Source organism: Symphodus melops (assembly GCF_947650265.1).
Source record: "Symphodus melops genome assembly, chromosome: 8".
Taxonomy (NCBI): Eukaryota; Metazoa; Chordata; class Actinopteri; order Labriformes; family Labridae; genus Symphodus; species Symphodus melops.
Window position 1 is genome coordinate 14,874,840 of NC_136698.1, and position 23,174 is coordinate 14,898,013.

The window sequence follows — 23,174 nt, forward strand, 5'->3', positions numbered from 1 at the left end:
TACATGCAATTACATAAGCTTCTGGGTCAGCAGTTGGACCAAACATCAGCTGTAAAGGAGGCGATGATAGAAGAAGCAGATAGGGGCCACCGAGTCCAATCAGATTATCAGATATTATCAAATAAATTAACAAATATATTTTGTTTATCAATCAAATTCTAACTATTTAATCCTACATGGGCATTAAGGAAATTAGTTGTTATCTTTCTTAATTTTAAACTATAAATTCAAAACATTGCTAGAATGTTGTTGCACTTCTATTTTTGTCATAAATATTTGATGTGAAGTTTTGATTAGACCCATGTTGTCACGTGGTGGATTGGGCATAACTTGCACGACAACTAAATTGAACTGAAGGGTAAATAAAATACTAAAAAAACAGGACCAAACATGTAGTTATTCAAGAGGTTCTTAAATATATCAAAATCCCGTACACCATGACCAATAAAATTATGATTAGTAAAAAAGGTGTTTATTTAGTCAGGGATATTCATTTTGCACACAATGACCTGATAACCACCATGAAGAATGTTCTCCAACAGTTAAAATGAGAAGTGTTTTCCACTATCTGAAAATAGACAATGAAAAGACATTTTCATTTTATAGCTCAGTGGACACATGGTTCTTGCATTGTGGGAAATTGTATTCATAGCTTGTTTACAATGCGCACACAAGAGTGTTGTTATATACATGTGGCTGTCACAGTGTGCTGAGTGGATTTGCCTGTAACGATGACATGTGGTTCTCCACTGTGGCACGCGTGAATATGAAGATATGGGACAGCAGATTGTATATTCTATGCAGAAAACTTTTAACTGTCACTTCCTCACTCTTATTCCTTCAAGTAAGATGCCTGCAATGCTAAACAATATGTATACATGTTTTTCACATGTATTCATGTTCTGCAGGCATAATTCATATTGGTATTCCTGCAGTGGCTTCTGAGAGGGGAAAACTGTTGATTTGCTGCTTGTGATGATTGCTACGTGAAAGAAATCTTCATTTGCGACACAAGTATTTATTATGTTAATTATACATTCAAATCAACAAGAAATGCTATTCCCATACAGGAGAGTGCAGTCATTAGCATCCCAAGGACTGTCTTTTACTGGAGCAAGCACTATGCACTGAAAACAGATGCTTTCATCCAACTGATTTAAAACCTGGAGCATTTAGACTCAAAGAGAAAACAGCTGTCTAGTCCTTTAAGTTTGAATAACACAGTGAGAGCACCTTTTTAAAGTCAGTTAGTATACACCTTAGTCTACTCCATATTATATATAAAGCAAACAAGATGTCGGTCACTTCTATTCAAATATGATTCCTATTCTATTAGTGCTGTTAATATTTAATTTTAAGTGTGATTTTGACCTAATTTAGCTAAGGAGGGATTCAATAATGTTATCAGTAGTTGCTTCAAGGACATAAACAAATCCTCCCATGTAAAAGGCCCTGAACAGCTATTTATATAATCAGCTTCTTACTTTAAATCACATAATCCTGCAGCAGCACACAATTTCATGCCATCTTAATCTGACAACAGTGGCCAAGTTTCATGGAAATGACATTCAAATCTGAACTACGTCCACGCCATGCTGATGTGGCAAAAACTTGACTGTTAGACTGTAAATACACAACACTTAAAATGTTATTTACTCCTAAAATACTTTTATTTCTGGGTAATACACGTTTAATGCTTTTGAATTAAAAAGAATACAACTCAAGTGTTAAGATATTCTTAAGTTTTGACTTGTATTTTCATTGCCATTGTTCACTCTAGCACAGTCATGTTACAATCAATCTGCTTAGGTAATAAGCATTGTAGCAAGACCAAACTACAAAAGCTAAATTAACTCTTGCTCCTGTTTCTACACTATCTAAACTGACTTCACTGTGATTGATTGTAAACGTGTTTTTATGCTGATGATGCAGTTCTTTGCATGTTTGTACTGTATTACCTCTGACTGAAGTGAAAATGAATGAACATATTGTCCTGCACAAAAAAACCCAATAATGTGCTGTTTAATACAAATTCCAAGATATTGCTCAGGGAAAGGATTCTCTCAATGATGAGACTGCCATTGAACAATTACCAGCAGCAAGTGACTACTTAAGACCGTATAGCTTTCCAGAGTGACAAAGTAATGTGTCAAGTTCCAAACATGCAATCATCCTCTCAATAAAGAAGGTCAGTGAGAGCCTTAAAAAGTTTTAAAGTAAGCAACAAACTTTATGTCACAGGATGGACCAAGGTTAAGTTTTAACCATAGTCCATCAGCATTAAATACAACATGGGGCAACATGACTTCCCATACAGCTAAGCCTCTGCTCCTCTCTTGCCAATTAAAACACACAATGTGTTGACCCTATTCAAGTGCCTGACTTTTAGAGCCTCTGGAAGACCAAATGGAAGCTTGTGAAGCTCTGCTGCTTGATTGAGACCCAGTTAAGCTTTTCCAAAATCAGTACTGCTCCTGCAAACATCTGTGGTGGAGCTCTCTTCTGAAAGTACTAACATAAACCATGATGAGGAAAATCCTCTATTTCTTAAAATGTTTATTTCCCTTTTGCCTGCACTGAAGGGAGGAGGAATTACTGTGATATCACTGCCCCTATGTATGTATTTATGTATCTGTACATCAGTTGGGACACACTGATGGTACAGATGTGTGCACTGCTGTTTTATAACTTTTAATATTATATCTCCCTAGAAGCTGTTTCTATGGGAACTGCCCGATATAAAATGTTAGTATAACAGTATGTGTTATTTTTAGGACAGAAGCATACTGAGAAGGAACACTTTGTCTAACAGCTCATTAATTTGGTGATGATAACCATGGAAGTCATTTGCACCAATAATGTATCCGTGCAAGAATCTGGCAGAGGCGGGGCTGTTCATGAACACCCAACCTGCCTGAGTATGGGTTGTCTCTGACTGCGGAGCATCGGCAGTATATTTTCTGTAATGTGTACTTGAGCATGTACAGCTTCGGCGTGGAAAAGCACAATGCAACACAATAGTAAAATGACTTTGATTACACACTTCTCACATCCTAACAAAGCACCCTTGACACAACATGCTCCTAACCACATACACCCAACAGGATCTGCATCCCTCTTCTCTCCTCCCTCCCCCTCCTCCCTCTCTTCCTGTTTATCCAGTTCTGCCTCTCTCACCCTTGTTTTGTTTCCCTTTTATTTCTTCTGCAGTGCTCAGGGAGCAGCACCTGGTGAACATTATTTTCAAAAAGCATCATCATGCATCATTGTAAGGATACATGCAGTAATCAGCTGAACCATCTGGCAAACGGCTTCTGCACCATCAAGCTTAAATGCTGTGCATCTGTTGATCAAATGGATGTCTCATTGTTTTCAGAGTAACACCCTTAACCTCTGAGCCTCTTTGCACTTTGGCTCTGCTGTCACAAGCAACATTTATTTATGTTGCGAAGGTTACACTGATCATTTCAGTGAAAGACTGATGTCACACATTTACTTCAATTTCAGGCAGGCTTTATCTATTAAGCCACTGTAAGAGCTTTATATGCTAATTCTGAGCCCTGTGTGTAATTCAGAGACACTATCCTGGCTGTCAAATAGCAAATCCTCTTCTTTGGAAGAAAATGGGATGTTAACCTTTTTACCTTTTATGCTTTAAACATCAAAATTGATAGCATTGTTTAGAACTTTAATTTGGTTGATGACTCGACTTAATGCATAAATTACACCTCTCTGGAAGCACAGAAGCACTCTGCTCCTATAGACCCTAAAAACAGATTCAGATATTATGATGAATTATTCCACTGACTCGTGGCAGACATCCTGGAGTCTCTCAGTAGTGTCAAAGTCTCTTGGCCTACTTATACAGACAGCCTTGCCAGTAATGTTATGTATTCCTTCAATGAACTCTAAATAAGTCATAGCCACAAGTGTGAAAAGGGAGGGAGAGAAAATAAGCATCGAGATACACTACCACTCCGGCAGCTGTGACACCCAAACTCAAAAGGAACAAATGAAGAAAGGGGGGAAATACAGATTCCGTATTCATGATAGTCCTTTAAAATTAGACTGCGCTGTCTTTCGAGCCTTGATAATATATGATATTAAACAATAGAGATAATCAGTTGACTGTAGCTTCGCAGAGTCCGAAAGCAAACAAATGGCTTCACTTCACACATCTGATTCACAGACTCAGACACTCACTTCCTTTCTCACTCTTTGTCTCTGTACAACAAGCACAAGCAAATATGTGCTATGCCAACACTTAGTTGTTTGATCCTGGCGTTGCCAAGTGATACATTTCCCTTCAAAAAATGTTGCACCGAGTAACATTCTCAATGCTTTTAAAGAATATCTAACAAATACAATAATGTTTCTTTAGAATCTTGCACTGATTCTGGCTTCTGAGAGACTATAGTTCAAAAGAGAAACAGCCCAGACAGTACATTCAGACTGGAGGACAAAGCCTCCAATACAAACACACCCACACATACACAGAAACAGAGACTTAGTTTTATTACAGTACAGTTGCAGTATCTTTCATCAGCACACTATTGTGTTGCAAAGTACAGGTATGTGGTTGCCATACTGTTAGTGCTTTACCCATCAAAATAAGAGCATCGCGTTGTCTCAGCAATACTGAGCTCTGCTTTTAATCACTGTCTCTGATTGATTACGCCTGCCCAAAAGTGCACACTTTGCACTGAAAATATCTCAGTGAATATTTGACAAATGGCTCTCTTCTTAAGATGTATGGTCCTATGTTAGAAAGGACTGCAGACGTACTGTACACGAACGGCATGTGTGTCCACAAACATCTTGCGCTATGGACATACGTTCACTTGGCCTTAACGCAGAGACACAAGTGGTTCAAAGGTTCATACGCATTGTGTAGAATTGATTTCATCACTTGGTCTGCTGACTCTTTAATTGAATCCAACATACTATTGTGAATAAACTAGAGGAATGGCAAACAAGAATTGCACAATAGAGCTGTCCTTCCTCTGTGTACTGTATGTGGATGAAGATGTGAGCAGAATTTTTACACCAATTTTTTTTCTATTTCACAAAAACCACAGTGCAGAGAGAATATGAAATCGTGCAGCAGGTTTATAGAAAGAGGATGGCTTCCTATGGTGGTGAAAGAGAAAATCTAAACTAGGTCTTGTCACACTCATGGTGGCTCTCTCGCTCACACTGATTGGTTTAAAGTTACCAAAGTCATCACCTTAAAAACTCAATACTGCAGTGTTGACAAAGTAGGTGAGCAAGGCACAACAAAGACTTGGATACTGTATTATTTATTTCAGCTCATGCTTTTGTTGAGTTGAGAATCCTGAAGTTCCCTCTGTCTCAAGGAAAATGAAGCAGTGCTGAATAAGCAAATGTTATGCAGTGGGTAGGTATTTCAAAGTCCTTCCTTTTCCTCTGTAATGTATCTGCATAGGAGGTGTTTGTTATGGAAAACAAACCCAACTGCATGCAGATCATGCACACGTGCTTCAAAGCACAAGGTCAAAATACTACTGGGAAATCAGCGTCTTATCTGTAAATCTACTTATTGATATTCCTTATTCTACATCTACGATCCCCAAATACTTTCTGCATTCACCAACATTATAAGCATGCAAATCTCATTAAATGTATTTTTTAGTATCTATATTTATTAGTATCTCTTTGGAATAATTTTGGATAACCAGGAAGCCTGCACCCTTTGTTTTGGACTTGCTGCATCTATATTTTTTTGAATTTCACCATGTGAACACGCACCCATGCACACACACACACACACACACACACACACACACACACACACACACACACACACACACACACACACAGAGGCAAATATTAATGCAGGAATGACTAAAACATACATGTAGACCAAAAAAAACCTGGACGGCATTTGCACAAACACAAAAACAAACACACACACACACGAACAAACACACAAACCTAGCACATTAACAGAAAGGAATTTAACCCTCAGTGACACTGAACACACCTCAGTCCACATGCTCGCAGGCACACACACGCACACAACAGGAAAGGGAATGAAACTCAGCTCACCCAGGGTTTGATGAAACTCACCCGACAACGGGGTCATCGGGGTGGGTGGGAGACTGTTGATGTTGAGCGCCCCCATCTGGTGGATCTGCGTGGCGGGGAAGGCCACGCTGGGCGTGAGGTAACCTCCATGGCTTGCTGCCATGATGGCTGCTTGCTGCTGCATGAGCTGAAGAAGAGGGACACGGAGAGATGGGTGAAGGAATGGGGGGGTTGAATGGGGTGTGTGCGGGAGAGCAGGAGGTAGAACAGGGTGGAAGAAAGGTGAGAGGAGGACAGATGGTAATGAAAAAAGTAGTAAGTTTTGCGAGGAGTCATATGAAGACAGGAGAATGAAAGCAGGAGAGTGAGAAACATGGCAAGGGTAAAACAGAGGGAGGGATATATGTTGAGGTTGATGGATGGATAGTGCATGGGAAGTACAGAGAAAGTAGAGCGGAATAAAAGAGGGGGAAGAAAAAAGAAGCCTGTCAACCTATGTTTAGTGAATCCGTCTACTCTCCCAGCAGGAAGCCTGTCACCAGCTGCAGCAACGATTTAAAAGCTGTCTGTTGGGCTCATACAAATCAAGGCATTGACATGTGCACATTATCTCTGTGCTCTGGGAACAGGAAAAGTTTGCAAAAGAATAACAAAGCTTTTTTTTTTTTTTCTACTATTGTTAAACTTTTCAATACTTTTTTGTTACATACATAACAAAAAAGTATTATTATTAAAGACATAATCATCAAAATCACTCATAAAAACATGTTTTTGTCTGTAGCCTAACATTCATCCAGAGTCCAGAATCTGCTTTGTTTTACTTTTTAAGGCAGAAACCATTTCTGGGCGGCTCTTCTTAAATTCACAAACATTTGCTAAATAGTGGATTTGAACTTTTTAAATGAAGGAACAGGATTGTGAGCTTTGGTTCATTAAAATGAAATCAGTTTTGAGGTGTCACTGAATCCAGAATCCAAACCCTATACAATAAATTTAAAGCAGGTGTTGCACCGATTCCAGAGCTTGTGATTAATACAGCAATCTAGTCATACGTTTGCGTTATTTTTTTCACACATTGGACAAACACACAAAGATAACAAATCTATAGGCTTCCATTCACTCTGCATAGCTATTCAGCATGAACCAAGAAGTGAGAGCAGAAATTATTTTTCCATCACATGAAGCCCACAGAGTGTTTTGTTCATATGCATAGGACAAACTCACACACACACACACACCCACACACACACACACACACACACACACACACACACACACACACACACACACACACACACACACACACACACACACACACACACACACACACACACACACACACACACACACACACACACACACACACACACACACACACACACACACACACACACACACACACACACACACACACACACACACACACACACACACACACACACAGAGAGATACAACATACATGAAGAGAGAGTAATAGAGACTGTTGGAGTTACTGCACTCAGATTAAACTCTGGCTGTGCAAACCAAGCGCTGAATGCTTAATTCAAGAATATATCCATCATTGCACAATGGCTATTGAAACTTGCAAACTTGTCAGTGTATCCAGGGAATTAAAAATATTTTACTGGATATAGCTTTGCAGTCTGTTATGGTAAGGGATTAAAAACTCAGCTGGACCAGTGTCTTACCGCTGTCTCTGCATCTGTTTAATACTGCTGCTGTGCGTCATGGGAGATGCTGATGGCTGTGGACTGAGAATGACTCATATAAGCAAAAATCAAACCTCTCTGTCACTGGCAGTAATGCTAATGACAATGTTGTGGGACAGCGTAAGTATAGAAAACCACTCTGCTTCTATTTGGATGGGAAGCCAGCAATGGAAAAGCCAATTATTTTCCCTCAGTAACCCTGTCAGGTAACCTGAAAGCTGCTGTCCCGCTGTAGAATGCCCAGCACTGGCATCTCATCCATTAGCCACATGGCCCGCCACTGCTATCTATTAACGCCTTTTGTCATTTGCATAATTTCAATGTGACAAATGGGTATCATCCATTCCTTTCCAAATAAGATGAATTGAGCCTTTAAGGGGGCATAGCTGCAAAAGACAGCAACGGAACAAGAAACCAAACAAAAGGAATGACAAAGAAACAAACAAAGAGGTCTCTAGGATCTAAGCCTCCCGTGTTCTGCTCTGACTGCACCCCTATTAGGATGTGAAAAGGGTTGGACTTCAGGATGAAGGCTTTGACTGGGCTGGTATTACGGAGTAAATACAATGTCCCACCACTCACAGTTTTTTTTTTTGTCTTTTCTTTTCGAGAGATCTGGGTAACTTGCGGCTGATTCTAATAAGCCTGTAGCCAGGCATTATACAAGCTACAGGCCTGGACAGAGAAATAATGGAGTGGGAGTGAACACTAGCATCTCCAGAATGCAGGCCTATCTTCCAATGCATGTCTTAGATAATGCAATCATTAATGCCATCTGTCAGATTGTCAACGACTTTGCCTTTCAGTCTTGCTGCATTTCAAATAAAAACGCAACAAATTGCAAAACCAAAGCATGTAATTATGTTGGTATTCAGTGGTTCATACAAGCTAGCTTTGATGAAAAATAGAATAAAAAGCAGAGTGGCTATGTTGACAGGGATAGTCACAGTCATTCCATTTTTTTTCCCTCAACATTTCAAAGGCATTATATTCAAAAGCCTTTCCCATTCTTTATTTCTGCACTACCCACCCAGCAGATAGCAAATGTCTCTGGCGAAAAGAATGAGCAGAACTGAGTCTTCATCATCACAGACACAACCTTTTCTGCTTCCTCTTGAAAAGAAAGGAGGAGGGAAGAAAAGGCAGAGAGAAACAAGAGGGACAAAAGAGGAGCGTCTAAGATGAAAGAGAGCAAAGAAAGTTGCCCGCGCTCCGGCAGCATTCATTTAGTGTCAGACATCTGCTTTTTTATTGCAACCTGATGGCATTACTCTCCCTTGGTGCTAGCAAGCAATCACCTCTTTATCACATGGCAATTATCTCTGTAGCGCTGCTCTGTGACACGCTGACTCTCAGCACTGTCACATGTGACCCTTTACAGCCCAACCAGCCGAGGATGGGGGAGAGAGGGAGACAAAGAGAAGCAAAGCGGCAACGCGAGGGGGGTGAATAGGTCTAAAAAATGAGAGAGAGTGAGACAGTGGGTCAATGAGGTAAACTAAAAGACTGAAGACAGAAGACTGAAGCTGGAGGGCCTCATTTATTACCCTCATGCTAGCAGGCTGAATTATATAGATTTTATTCCTTTTTCTCTTCTTCTTGTGCGCTCTGTTATCTGTATCGCATGTGTTTTGTGGAGCGAGTCCTCATAGGTATATTACAGCTAAACCAGGTCACACACATGCTGGTGTGTGTAAGTGTTCAGGCGGTTTACAGCTCAGCCAAACGATGCAGTAATGTCTTACAATCGTTTCTCATGTGTGCCGTGTTTGAATGTGAGTCCCTCCAACAGGGGGAGATGTTTCCTAATGTGAGTTTACTGTCATCATCCTCCCTCTCATCCACCCACACATTGTCACTAGCAGCATCTAGTTAAACCATTTTCTCTCCTCTCATTTATCTATCCCACACTTAGTCTAATGCATCTTTTAGGGAGGCGCTTGGGGCACGTCGCCGGAGGTGCCATTAAATCTAAAAACTTGTCTCTTGTCCTTGTGACACAACGTGTAGTCCTCCACCTAAAGAGACAGTGGGAATAACTAAAATGGCTGTCTTGCCCAAAGAGACGAAGGAAGAAAAGTGACTTGAATCAAATCTAATCGTGTACAAATATGATGTTTGTGTCTTGAAGGGAAAATACAAAAGGTAATAAAAACCTGGTTTTATTACTTGCATTCAGCGATTCATTGGAGAACTATTATCGCTCCCTACAAGCGCTGGAATGAAACATGGAATCTCACTTTCTCGCTCCCCACCTGCTTGTGTTTTATGAAATCACCTTTTTACAAATAGGATGTCTCTTGTCAGAGCACACCAGTGTCTGTGTCTATCGAGCAAATGGCAGATTTCTCATTTTTGGCACATGTTGTCAGTGTTGTACCCCTCCAATTTGTGTTCAGAGCTCCCCTCCTCCTCTTGGTTTGACTAAAATCCAATTTACTGGCTGTCAGCTCAACTCTATACCCCTATCCACTGCTGTAGTGGAGAGGTAGCTCTTTGAATTTACCATTTACTGTACTGCCTGGTTATAGCTATATATACCATCTCTCCCCACGTCTGTATTCTATACTGTGCCACCTCCTCTTCTCTTGGCCAGTGTACATGGAGAGTGGGCGAACACGTAGTGTGTCTTTGGAGATAAAGTCCTTTTTCTGTCACTGCAGGTTTTTCGTCTTAGGGGAATATGTGTAGTTTATCTTGCAGTAAAGAAACATTCATCGTATCACTTCAGCACATTTCTGAATGCTGCAGGGGAATCAGGGCTGCACAGCATCTGCATGCACCCAGCACCAGTGTAAGTAATGTAATAATAGCAGCTGTACAAGCTGGACACCCACACTAAAGATAACTAATATATCCCTTTTATTTCACGTTATTATACCCTAACAATGCAAACCACTTTTTAGAACCATTAAAAGACTCTTTGGCAAGATATGAAAACAAGAGCCTTGCTGATGATCCATTACTGCCTCCTGAGCAGTGATTACTTTCCCCAAAGTTGGGGCGAGTTTATCTTCAAGCTTCCCTCGCCTCAGAGTTTGTCCATCGACTTTCTTTAGTTTGCGAAAATTCATTATATGCAGGTACCTAGAATCCACTGTCTATGTGATTCATAATGCTAATACAAGGAGAATTTCACCTTCACTAACATCATTCATGCTGGATAATCTTTTGTGTCGAGGAGCCCACATACGTGCAATTTCTCCTTTAGATTTAGTGGTAATTGATTCTCTCTATAATGCTGAAGTATCCCCTATGCCCTTGTTGCTTTCACTCGGAACTCGATTACCCAACATCATCCTGCTCTTTGTCATATTATATCTGTGTACAAGGGAGAGAGGCGAGAGACAAAGAAAGAACTTTGCAGTTGCAGTGCGTGAGTGTGTACACTTTAATGTGAGTCTGCATGAGTCGACACAGGTCTCTGCCACAGTAAATAAGAGTCATGGCCAGCCTGAGTAGGGCACAATGCTCTCCCCGTTGACTGCCACTGCCTCCACCACCTCTTAAACATTTGCATTTCTCCACATTTCCTGGGAAAGGGTTGCATTTCATGAATGGTAATGAAGGAGGGAGTTTTACTGGAGAGAGCACAAGAGATGGCCTTACAATTACTGTGGGATGGTCAATTTGCACATTTCTCACAGGGTTCCATGGCTGGGATGTGAAAATGAGGGAAAAGGATAAGCCCCCAAGACCTAGCTAACGTCATCAATTAATGTTGGTGTTAAGAAACAGCAAGAACACATTACTTTGACATCAAAATAATTCAAGGAAAAAAAATCATCTGTCTTTTTCCTCCTCTGTAAATAAACACCTTGCAAATGCTTATTTGTATTTATGCAGAGTGTTGTGGCAGAAATCTTTTTTTTTTTTCTGCGCCCGATGGAAGGCTCACCTTCAATTCATTCCTGCTGCTTCAAGTAGGCTGAATATGCGTGTGTGCATGTGAGGGTGTGCTCTGCTTCAGCAGTGAAGAAGAAAGTTAGTGTGCAGATAAGTTGCCTCTGAAACATTTGAGTCAACTAAGGCCCCTGAAGCATCTCGTGGGCCCAGAAGGGAGGACACAGGGGGGAGGAGGAAAGAGGAGAGCCGCAGTGTGATAGAGGGTAGAGGGGGCACATGTAGAGAGGGGCTGTATAGGGTGTCTGAACTCATCAAAGGCCTGGGGCCTGCCGTGAGCCTATATGGTGCCATGCCCTGAGGGGGTAGTAGGGAAGAGAAGAGCTGATAAAGGGGTTGGAGGGTACAAGCCAACGTAATGTGAGTATGCCTACGTGCTGTGGGTAGTCACAGCTTGAATGTAGTTGTGTAGCAGCGATCATTACGTGGAGGGGAGGAAGACGAAGTGGTGCTCATGGAATTGATGAAAGTTTGGTGAGCTATTTCTTTTTCTTTCTGATTTTCCATTCTATGACAGCCATCACAAAGTTCCAGATGGGCGATAAGTCATTTAGTTTACTTGTTCATTCTCCACTTGTTCATCGTTATAATCAATGCCCTATGAATACTTAGTAAATTCATTAATTCACTGATATAAAAACTGGTTTCAATCACATTATATAAAGGTTATCGTTCATTGAACTAACACCTTGGATCACATTTTGGTTATTTTACATTTGCCTTTTCCAACTCACCGCATGTGCGTACGAGCTGTAGGTGCTGAAGGGGAGGGCAATGGCTGGGTTGAAGATGCCAAACTGCCCAACCATCTGCTGCATACGTCTGATGGTGCGTTCCTTGTCTGTGTCAGCGAACTTGACCACCAAGCTGGAGGAAGCACCCTGAGGGGGAAGAGAGAAGAAAAATCAAAGGGAGCAGAGTGTGGACACTCATTCATACACACTTACTCAGAAACCAAAAGTCCAATATCAGAGCCTATGTATTAGTTTTGACTTCGTAGTATCACCTTTTCGTAAACACCATCAGCAACAACAACCGCTGTTGACATCAGTATGTGAGAGCTCCTCTAATTGCATGTCAGATTTTTTTTTAGTAACAGCTGAACTCCTCATTTGTATTATCGCAGAGAATTGTGTCTCCTTATTTAAGGGTCTGCATACATAAACATGAACGTAACAGAGATTTATTTGAAGAATAAAAATAATCTGCTTATTGAGTGAAGAGCTCTGGAGGCAGATGTGCAGACAGAAACCATCCGCTCCTTCAATCAGTTTTAAACATATGTACAAAGTCACTCGGGGCAAAGCAGCCTCGCTTTGCATGACATAAATATTTTATACTTTTCCCCAGCTTTCCCCCTGCGGTACACTACATATATGTAACCTTGGTGCTCCTTCTCACAGTAAAGGCTAAGAGATCTGCGTTATGTGCAATGATTTGAAATAAGAGCTACAATTGGCAGTGGTTCCTATTGACCTTGGTGAAAGTGTTCTTCAAAGAAAATGCTGCCTATTTAAGGGCAATTTCTCTCATCTTGTCCTTCTGTTTCAGCCTCCCTCTTCCTCTCTGCAGCTCAGCCTTCCACCCCCTTATCAACACTATTACCTCTTTCTGCAGCACACTAATGAAACAGAAGGTGTGTCCACCACACACCCTTCATTAAGAATCTTCAAATGATTTAGCACTACAGTTGACCTTTTGTGTGCTCCGCCTCTCCTCCCCTCTGTGGCCCCAAACTGGCCAATCGATGCATATAAAAGGCCGAAATATTACTCTGATCTGACAGTGTTGAAAGGTTGTGTGTCAGTCATGATAAGAGACCCCCTGAAATTGATGCAATTTTGTCAATAACAGTGGTGGCTGGTAAAGAGTCGGGATTAAAGGTGGGGGTTTGGGACTTTAATAGGGCTAAAGGGAGTTTTCTTGGTTTGGTTTAAGTAAAAAGTATAAAGCAGTTAGAATGTACAGTTCAATTGACTTTGTTTAATTCAAAGGCTTTATTTGAGTGTCAGGAATAATTTGCATTAGCATCACGTTGCAAACAGATCAGATGTGTAGATCAAAATCTCTAAGGCTATGAACATTATTATTGTATTTTTTTTCACTTGCATTTTCCCTAACTTTTGCCTCAGGAATTCAGCTAATAAAGACATCTACAGAACAAGTGATGTTCAGAGACAGGCACTGTGGACCTTTGGACTGTAGCATATAGATTTTATCTTCTCCCTTTCCATTTCTCCCACCCTTTCTCAATGTTCCCCTGAGCCTTCTCCTCCTGGCTCACTGGCTGATTGAATTACAAGTTTGAAGGACTGTAGGTGTGTGGCCAGTATATGCTAATGGCTTATTGTCTAGTTAGCTGAGTGATTGACTGACAGGAAGACTAGTTGGCAAGGTGCTCAGCTAACTGGCTGACAGACTAATTGTCAGACTGTCCAACTGGCTTACAAATGTTCTCTGGTCAGTGGGTAAGTGTTTAGCTTGTTACTGTGCGTGCCGTCCTGCTACACTTGAAAAACGAAACAAGAGATATACCGTCTGCATCCCATCGATCATATACCAAGAGCATGTTCAGTCCCTCCCATGTTGACTTTGGCACAGTTAAAGGTTCAGGGTCTGTTGACTTTGGAAGGTTCAGAACAGGGCAGCACTAGACCAGAATACAGAGGAGCCGGTACATATTGAATCTTTTAACTCCCTCTCAATGTTTAAAAAGCTATTAAAGGCATACCAACTTTGGTAATGGGAGTTGTGTGTTCTTGCACTGCATCTCATTTTTGGGCAAGGTTGAATTTAATAATCTGTGCATATAATCTTGGAACTCAGAGGTCAACTATAATAATGAGCTATAACTAAGAAGGAGGCCTGCCTGAGTACAAGACACTAGGTCTATTGTATGATGGACAATAAGATAAAACATGCAACGATGTTGATGTCAGTTTGTTGACAGGAAACACATTATTATGTCATTTTAAAGATGAGTTTGGCTCTTGTAAACTATGTGTTTGGAGTTGAGCACTCCATGGTGCTGACACTCATTTACTATTTTCCCTGTCCGCTATTCTCTTTCAGCCCCTTACCTCTACATCTTTCTCTGCTCATCCCCATTAGTTTGGTTCTGCTTCAGATTTCAACCTGATAAAAGTAAGTTATTCCACACCACACAGGAAAGGGCTTGCTCATGGTGGATTGATGTTGGGTCTCTTTGTAAAGCAAACTGAGCTTCATTTTTTGTATAATGTGCAATGCAAATGTGAATTTAATTCCCTTCTAGCCACGTCTTTGTCATTACCAAGTCATCAAACAGTCATCAAGAAATCACTTTGTCATCATGTGGTTGATGCTGATGTAACTGTCCTGACAAGCATGTTACAGCCTGTTCTTGAATTAAGCCAGCATTCCCAGGTGGGCCCCCCATGATCAGCTCTTGATAACCTTGACAGGTCAAAGCTATGCAAATTTGAAGTGGTAACACCAACACGTCTCTGGTGTCATAAGCTTGCTGATGGTCAGCTGATGGTATCCAAAGGTAATAACTGGGCTAAAAAGCTAATGGCAGCTACAGTTGCAACAGTCAGTATGTTAACTCAATTAGGCCTTTGAATTGGAATACTGTCCTTGTCTATGTATACATGCAATGGTGAAGAATTGATTTATTGATGGAAGATGTCCAACTCAGGTAAGGTAGGTGGCAATATGTCCCCTTTCAGCTAGTTAATCTGGAGTCTTCTTCCGGTTGACCTATTCACATACCACCGGCAAACTGGCTTTATGTTGAGCAGTGAAAACAATTTTACTGCTCTGTACATTTCTTACATACATGCTTATAGTGATGTCCAAAGATAGGAAACAATGCAGTTTCTGCAATGCTTCAAATGTATGTTGTTGGACTTACAGGTGAAAGCCTGGCCAATACATGCAAGAGCAAATCGACCCCTAATCACATTATCTAAGAGTGTTGGTCCGACTTCAAGACATTTGTCTTGGTATGTTTTCAGCTGTACTCACACCATACATTTTTTTACATCGTGACTATGTACGGAGAGGTCATTTAAGCTTTCTGTCCACCTTAAACCATTTTTCAAAGAAACTTTGGCAGTTTTTACCAAAGCCATAGAAATATGAGTATCGAATGTGTTTGGTTTTTGTGTAAGTTGAGTTTTTGCACAGTGCTACCTGTCCTCCTGAATAATACTCCACTTGTCATCCATCATTCTTCAAAACATATTCTTGCCTCACATTTGTTGTGGTACAAACACATCTGTCTTCCATGTCATAAATCAAGCCGTTCCACTCTGCAGGCCCCGAGGTTGTAATTGTTTTTTACTGTTTCTGTTTCTGAATTGCAGGATGTTTCTCCTCACAAAGATTATTGGCTGCTGACATTGATTTAGCCTTGTCGTACAGCATACCAATGTTAGTTGACATGTCTGTTTATATAAGAGCCTTGTGCCAGCTTTTTGTACCTTTCGTGTACCGGTATGTCCTGCTAGTGCTATACAAGCTTAAGGCCATTAACCATTGCCATTTACCGATAACGCTTATTCAAAGACAGTCTATTCACTGACTTTGCTCTCCCGCTGCTTCTCCTTAGGACACTTGACTTGTTTAACTTATTGGCTAAGCATCCTATGCCATAATTGTTTGTGTACAGGTTTTCCAAGTCAGGCCTGTCAGGATATCAGTAGGCAGAATCTCCATTGCCAAAGGAAGGAGGATGAAGTCTGAAGTAAAAGTCTCATTAAATTTTATGCTGCCAAGTGAGGGAAGAATCCTCCCAACATGCGGCTCCCAGCTGCCTAGAGAGCCACACAAGAAAGGGGAGTTAAACAGGGGGATAAAAGAGGCCCCACAGAGATTCAGGACCAAAAGGAAAGTCTGCCTCTTTAAAGTTTCTTCTCACTGCCAAGGAGGGTTGGTATCTGTCCAAGCTCCAAGTCCATCTATACATTCCACACTTCTTTAACTTTAAGTATATGCCTGCTTTAAGGCACTGTAAAGCTAGAAGGAATACTGATTCATTGTATTGATGTACAGCCTAATGGCTTTCAAGTGCCACCTTGTAAAGGCCTTAATGTCAGCTTGAATTAGTTAAACTATGATTCAGTCTATTCTGCTGCTAGCACCAAAAACACAACATAAAGATTTCTTTAACATTTAAGAAGTGCACCTATCTGCCGAACAAACTAGCTTCAAAACTATTTTTTTTATCACTACCTGTACAATAAAAATAAAATGAAAAAATCAATGTATTGTTGCTAAAACTGCTGGTTTTCTAAACCATATGGCATCATATTCTATATAGTCTGTAAAAAAACCCAGAAAACACTTCTTGGATGTGAACAAGACAAAATCATTAGCACAGGAACTTTAATTTGCAAAAACATGCAGTAGAGGTTCTCTCAAGAGAAAGAGCGTGTCCTTCTCAAACTAAGGCAAGTTTTATTTTGAAATGTATCAAACGAAAAACGTATATTAAATCTGCATGCAGTAAACAGTTACAGTATATACAAAGATGTATAGCCGATATTATATTTTTATCATAGTATTGCATGTTCACAGTACTTATAGGGAGTTGGTACTAAGGAAGTGATATAATAACATGTCCTACTTGAGCTTGGGTTGTAAACAAAATGTGTAGTCTGTTTGGTTACTGGGAAAAGACATTATAGGGGAAATAAGCCACTCTAAACTAGAAACACACATACTTCAAAATATAAACGATAGGCAACGCAAAAATCCATCGGTCTTGTGAAATAGCTTAAACATTAAAAGCTGCATTTTATCAAAATATACAAGATTATGACTCTTTCCTGACTTAAATATGCTGTGGTATACAGCTTTTTTGACTTACCACCTTTCATTTTGGTATGAGTTAAGGCAGTGACAAAATGATCCAAACATTAAAACAATGTGTCTTGTTGAGTGTCAAATCCTGTCACTAATGGCTCTTTATGTGTGTTCTGTGTCTGAAGTAATAAAGAACATCCAGCAGCTTGGGAATCACATTACGATGCCTTTTTTTAACCAACTCTTCATCATCCAGCCCTGTCTTTTATGTGGCTTTACCTCCTTTCCTTTGTTATGTCTTATCCTTCCATAATCTGGCTTGCAGTGTTGCTATCTCAGTCCCTGTGTCAGCTGAAACAGCCTCAAACCCAGGCTGGACTGATGTGGAAAAGGAGTGAACAAATCAGCATGGCTCCACGGACCTGACCCACACCCCTTCTCGTCTCAGTGCAACTCTGTCCCGGGACTTTGTTCCGACACATTGCTGCTGAATCACAGCAATTTGCTCTACAGCTCTAGCGTTTAAATGTTTAATTGAGCCACTCATATCCTGAACTGTGGCAATGTGTTAGAGTGTGTGTGATAGCTGGAAGGGGCTGAGGGTCTATCAGCAGTGTGTGTGTGTGTGTGTGTGTGTGTGTGTGTGTGTGTGTGTTGGGCGGGGGTGTTGTTCAATCATTGTTCATCATTGTTCGCTCTGCGCAAATGCTTCTTCATGTGGTGTCCATTACAAATGCAGACGTAAAATGCAAGCACATTAATAATTACACCTATGCATACATAATATAGCATCTTGCATGCACTGTCCATCCTTTCTCATATATTCTCCACATGCATGTGCACATACCATGCAGATTTCCTCTCTTCTACCCTACTAACACATACAATACAAATAAAATGCCCACTCCCCCTCTACATGAATAACACAAATGTATTCAGCTCCAGTCCTCCGAGCTGGAAAATGGGATCAGTCAGAAAGCCTTTGACCCTTGCCTGTGGCTGTACGAGCATGTGACAGTAAAACAGAGAGAGAGGCAATATAGACAGTGTGTATGTGTGTGTGTGTGCGTGTGCGTGTGTATGTGTGTGTGTGTTTGTGTGTGCTCATGTAAATGTTCTGGCCACAAAGTGCTTCTGTTTGTAGACGGTTATGTATGCACACACATGCATTCATGTGTGCGTGTGTGTGCAAACTGATAAACTCTAAGAAGCCAGTCTTCATGCTTTGGGGGATTGGCAGTAGATCTATCAAACTGTTGTAGTTAGTTGCAGTGTTTATATTCAGCACACTTCAATACCTCAGCAGGCGATGCTATTGGCTGAGCTTTATTCATGGTCATCTCTCTGAGTCTGCTTAACAGCTGCAGCTTTGGTGTGACAGCAAATAAGTACGCGTATGTACATATTCTGGCTCAGTTTGTCTATGGGACATCTTTATTAGAGCAATTAGTCATTTCTATTAGCCTCGCAGAAGTAGGAATCATTTTGATTGCTTGTAACAGTTGTAAGGCAACTGTTGCCCTTTACAAGTTCATTTTGCATCCTGTATTCTTTATTTGTTGAATTAATATAGAAGTCATCTCAATGTGTTAAAAGAAAGATTATGCATGTTCAATGTTTCCATCTTATTGAACATGTCTTCTTCTTGCAGCTGTGACTCAACGTCAATCAACATGAATTTAAAAAGAAACAGGATGTACGGTCCAGGCCTATTTTCAGGATCTCGGCTACTTTGATACAGACTCCGCTTTGAATAGCATCATCCTGCCGATGCTTAATGGTCCACTGGTGGTCCGCTAATCTCAGCAAGGCAGGCACAATGTGCCCCCTCCTCCAGCAGCTACAGGATATGAGATGCTGATCAGATTTCTATAATCAATTTACCAGCGCAGGAGGTATAAATCCTGTCCATTCGCTCATTCTCCCTTTGCCCCCGCCCTTCCTTCTCTCTGTCTCTCCCCCACTCTTCCTCCCCTCGCTCCTGCCCCCTGCTTATAGTTAGATGAATAATTCAGCAGCCAATGTGGTGAAAGGTGGAGTAAACAAGTCTATTGCCTAATATCCCGAGAGGCTGCCAAAGAGAGACGAGTGAGGGCAGAGAGCTAGCAGAGATAGGAGGATGGAGCAACAGAGAAAGGAGGGTATCTATAGAGAATGGACATCCAGAGTCTTTCCTCATGACCTGCAGTCATTTGCACTTAGATTGACTCAAAGGTTGCACCAAAATGGCACAGCTGGCTTCGACTTCTTCTCTCTGCTTTCCTCTCTAGCTGGACATTGGCAACCATTAATAATGAAATCATACAGTGAAACAACATGTGAGATATAGGTTGGAAGAGAGTTCAGGTTCCGTGAGCGTTCTCAAGAACGAAATGGGGATAAAAGCAGGAGCATACATCAAACCACTGGATAGTATGGGACGTGACTCTCTGTCCACTTGCAGGATGTCACAGAGAATAACTCCATTCAGGTTTGGAGTGCAGAGTAAGTGGCTTTTATTTTGACACCATCAGGTACACTGGGACCAAGTCTAAAACACGAGACACATAAAAATGAGCAGTACAGCTTCTGAGCGCATAGTAAATCCAATACAGAGAAAATGCAGCGGACATGGTGTGCTTATATAACAAGCAAATGTAATCTCACACTGGAGTTATATTTACTGATTATGCAAGCAGAACTACTGATTGATGACTCACCCAAAATTCAATTATCATCCTAAACTGTTTCATCTGGAAGTGTAGACCTTTTATGAAAGCGCCACGTTAATTTAAGAGACAGAGGCTATTTCTAGTTGCATCTTGTTTCAAAGCTGGGGAATTTATCAGGATTGTTCTACTTTCTGTACGTTAATTAAAACAGTGAAGTTGGTGGTGAGTTGGAAGTTTGAAGCTCTCAATCAAGAGGTGGAATAAACATAACCCTTATGGTTGTTGGTCTGTGCTAACGTGTTGTGAATACAAGAATAAATGGGTTGTTTGTTGATGTCTTTTATTTATTTTTATTTACGAGAGAGAAGGCTGTACTCACTGGCATGGTCTGGCTGCCATGGAGGGCGCTGATTGCTGACTGAGCCTCGGTGTGTGTGGAGAACTTGACAAAGGCACAACCTGGGAGAGAGAGCAGAAGCACAGCATACTCATTTAGACACCGACACACACACACACAAACACACACAATCAATCAACTGAGTGAGTTTAAAAGCCTATGGTATATTAATAAAAAGAATGCTGAATTATATCTGACACCACAGAAATCAGTGTGCAGAGAGAAGCTTTCATTGCACAGCAGGCTGTTCCACTCCGGGCATTAGGCAGGCAGACAAGCAGGCAGAAGCTGCAGGCTAAGGATTGCACTGATGAAGCAGAAAAGCATGCTCTTTAGCAACACATGCCTGTCTGTGCATATTAAATATGAGCTTAACTGGCTAAAATCATAGTATTTAAAAAAAGAAAAAAACACTCAATTTAAGCACTTAGGTAGGAGTAGTGTTTTTGATTCAACAACAGGATGTTTTGATCGCTATATGTGAATTGGAGATCCAAAGGAAACCATAGAACCAACATTCACAGTGCTAATGTTCACTGACCGGAAATGGATAATAAGGCATGCTTTTGTGGACTCATATCATGGACATGTTGCACATTAATTTAAACAATAACGACATAAATGATTCCAAAGCTGTATATGTCATTTCTTTAAGAGAGACTAAAACACTGTAATCCATTTTCTAGACTATTCGAGACTTGTATGGTGGTCCTCTCTCTCTATACTTTAATAAACATGCACATGGGGATCCACAACCAAATCATCATGGGTAATTTTACTTCATCCATTCATTGTCTATATGTAGGTCTTTTTTCTGGATGTACTGGTTTAAAAGCACAGATCGCTGGCACATGAGCTGTCTGCAAGTTCTGTTCTAAAGCTTACTATTGAAGTAAGTGTAGGAGTTTGATTTATAGCCCCTTTGTTGAAATTTTCACTGTATTAACTGATCTCAGAGCTTTTTTGAAAAAAAAGAAAAGGAAAAAAATGTCCTTTTAAGCTTTGAATGAAAAGCCTCATTGATGTAAACTTGTGTAAGATTTAAAGTGCCTAACCAACCAGTTGCTCTAAGGCTGGTTCACACAAGCCTCTGTGGTGCATTTGTTCCAACTTAAAGAGGTCAGAGGAGTGGGACTCTAAAAACAAAACTTTTAAACCTGCCCTGAAACATGTAAGGACTGATTCTGAGTCCATTGCAGTTCTCACTCAATGACACCAAAGCCTCTTCTAATTATAACGTAATTCACTTCAATTCATTATTTTTTCTATTCTTATTAAATCTTTCACACTTTATTGTCCTTATTATCTATCCGGTTTGACCCAGCAGTACTGCCATATTTCTCCTCCTAATGGGCTTACCCCCTGTGGACAGCAGACAATCAAGATGTCCATTCAGCTGTCAAAACTCTATCCATTAAGATATGGACAGAATGGAGCAAGAGCTCAGTGTGACCTGTGCAAGGACTACAGTGGTGCAAACTATACACCACTTTAATTATGCATTCAACTGAATATACTATGCAAGCCATGCGTTTCTAATTCAGCTTTGAAATAAGACACATGAAATGTAAACTGTGCAAGTCTCTGCATGAAACATTCAAACACAGCTAGCTCTTTGTGTGTAGAGTAGGAGGGCAGCCTTGTGGCTTTAGTTTGTGATGATGGGAGCATGGACAGAAGTCACAGGACATGTTTAAAGTTAATTACCAAATCTTAAATCCCATGCATAACATGGAGTCACTTATGTCTTCTTTTTCCCTCACAACCATGTGTATTAAAAAAAATTCAGCCAAGTGAAAGTGTTATTAGTTATTTCAAGCAACATATTCTGCAGAATGGACTATTCCTGAATACAACTGTTTTTAAAAAAAAAAAAATTGAATATATTGATGCATTCTTATTTCAGCACCTTTTATATTGCAGTCTTAAGTCTAAAGATGCTGCTTTATGGTCAGTGGCTTGATTACTGTACATTATGACAGATATGTTGATTGTTTTGTATAAAATACTGTATATCAATCTTCAAAATCCAAATAACTGCTGTCTATGATGCATTAAAAAGTAAATAATGTGCATCTTAAGTTTGGTGGCGCAGAAGCTTAAAAATCGAATGGAAAACCTTTCCTGCAAGTAAAGCAAAAGCAAGTACAGTACTTGAGTACATCCACTTTTCACCCCTGGCAGCATTTTTTTCTGCCCCTTTCTCACATCTGAAATTATTCTGACACCCATCTTTCCACTCTACTCGTCCTCTACACTGCAGGAGAAGAACTCTCTTTTTTAAATATCATTGCAAAACAATTTCCACAGGCGCTGGCTTGGAATAGGCTTTGGAGACTTAAAAAAAACAAAAAAAAACTACTCCCTTTCCTCTTTGCAGCATGTGAGGCATGTGGGATTTGATGTCTCCAAACATTTCTGGCTGACTGGTAAAAGTTAGTAAGATATCAGCCATACAGTATCAAAGTTACAGTTAAGGCCTGCAGAACAACCAATGACTGTACTAGTCAATCTAAACGTACTTAATACATCAGAAAAAAAAAAGTTTTACTGCCTAAAACTGACTTCCACATAACACAGCATAGTGTAAAAATATGTAATTAATGAATGTAATTATAGCAATAGGCGATTTGACCCATATCTGTTGTATATGTCACATACATTCCACAGGCAGCA

The 23,174-nt window shown here is 40.4% G+C and overlaps 1 protein-coding gene across 7 annotated transcripts in view; it reads right to left on the reverse strand.

Moving 5' to 3' along the window:
* The window catches only part of celf5a (cugbp, Elav-like family member 5a), a 176,047-nt gene that overhangs the window by 11,213 nt on the left and 141,660 nt on the right, over positions 1 to 23,174 (reverse strand). For 6 of the 7 annotated variants that reach the window (XM_079349916.1, XM_079349921.1, XM_079349917.1 and 3 more), the window contains 3 exons: positions 20,481 to 20,560; positions 12,395 to 12,541; positions 6,070 to 6,235 (listed from right to left, as the gene is read on the reverse strand). In XM_079349916.1, the coding sequence (XP_079206042.1) occupies positions 6,070 to 6,235; positions 12,395 to 12,541; positions 20,481 to 20,560 (393 nt within the window). The remainder of the gene's footprint in view (positions 1 to 6,069; positions 6,236 to 12,394; positions 12,542 to 20,480; positions 20,561 to 23,174) is intronic. The other variant, XM_079349918.1, reaches the window with a different exon arrangement.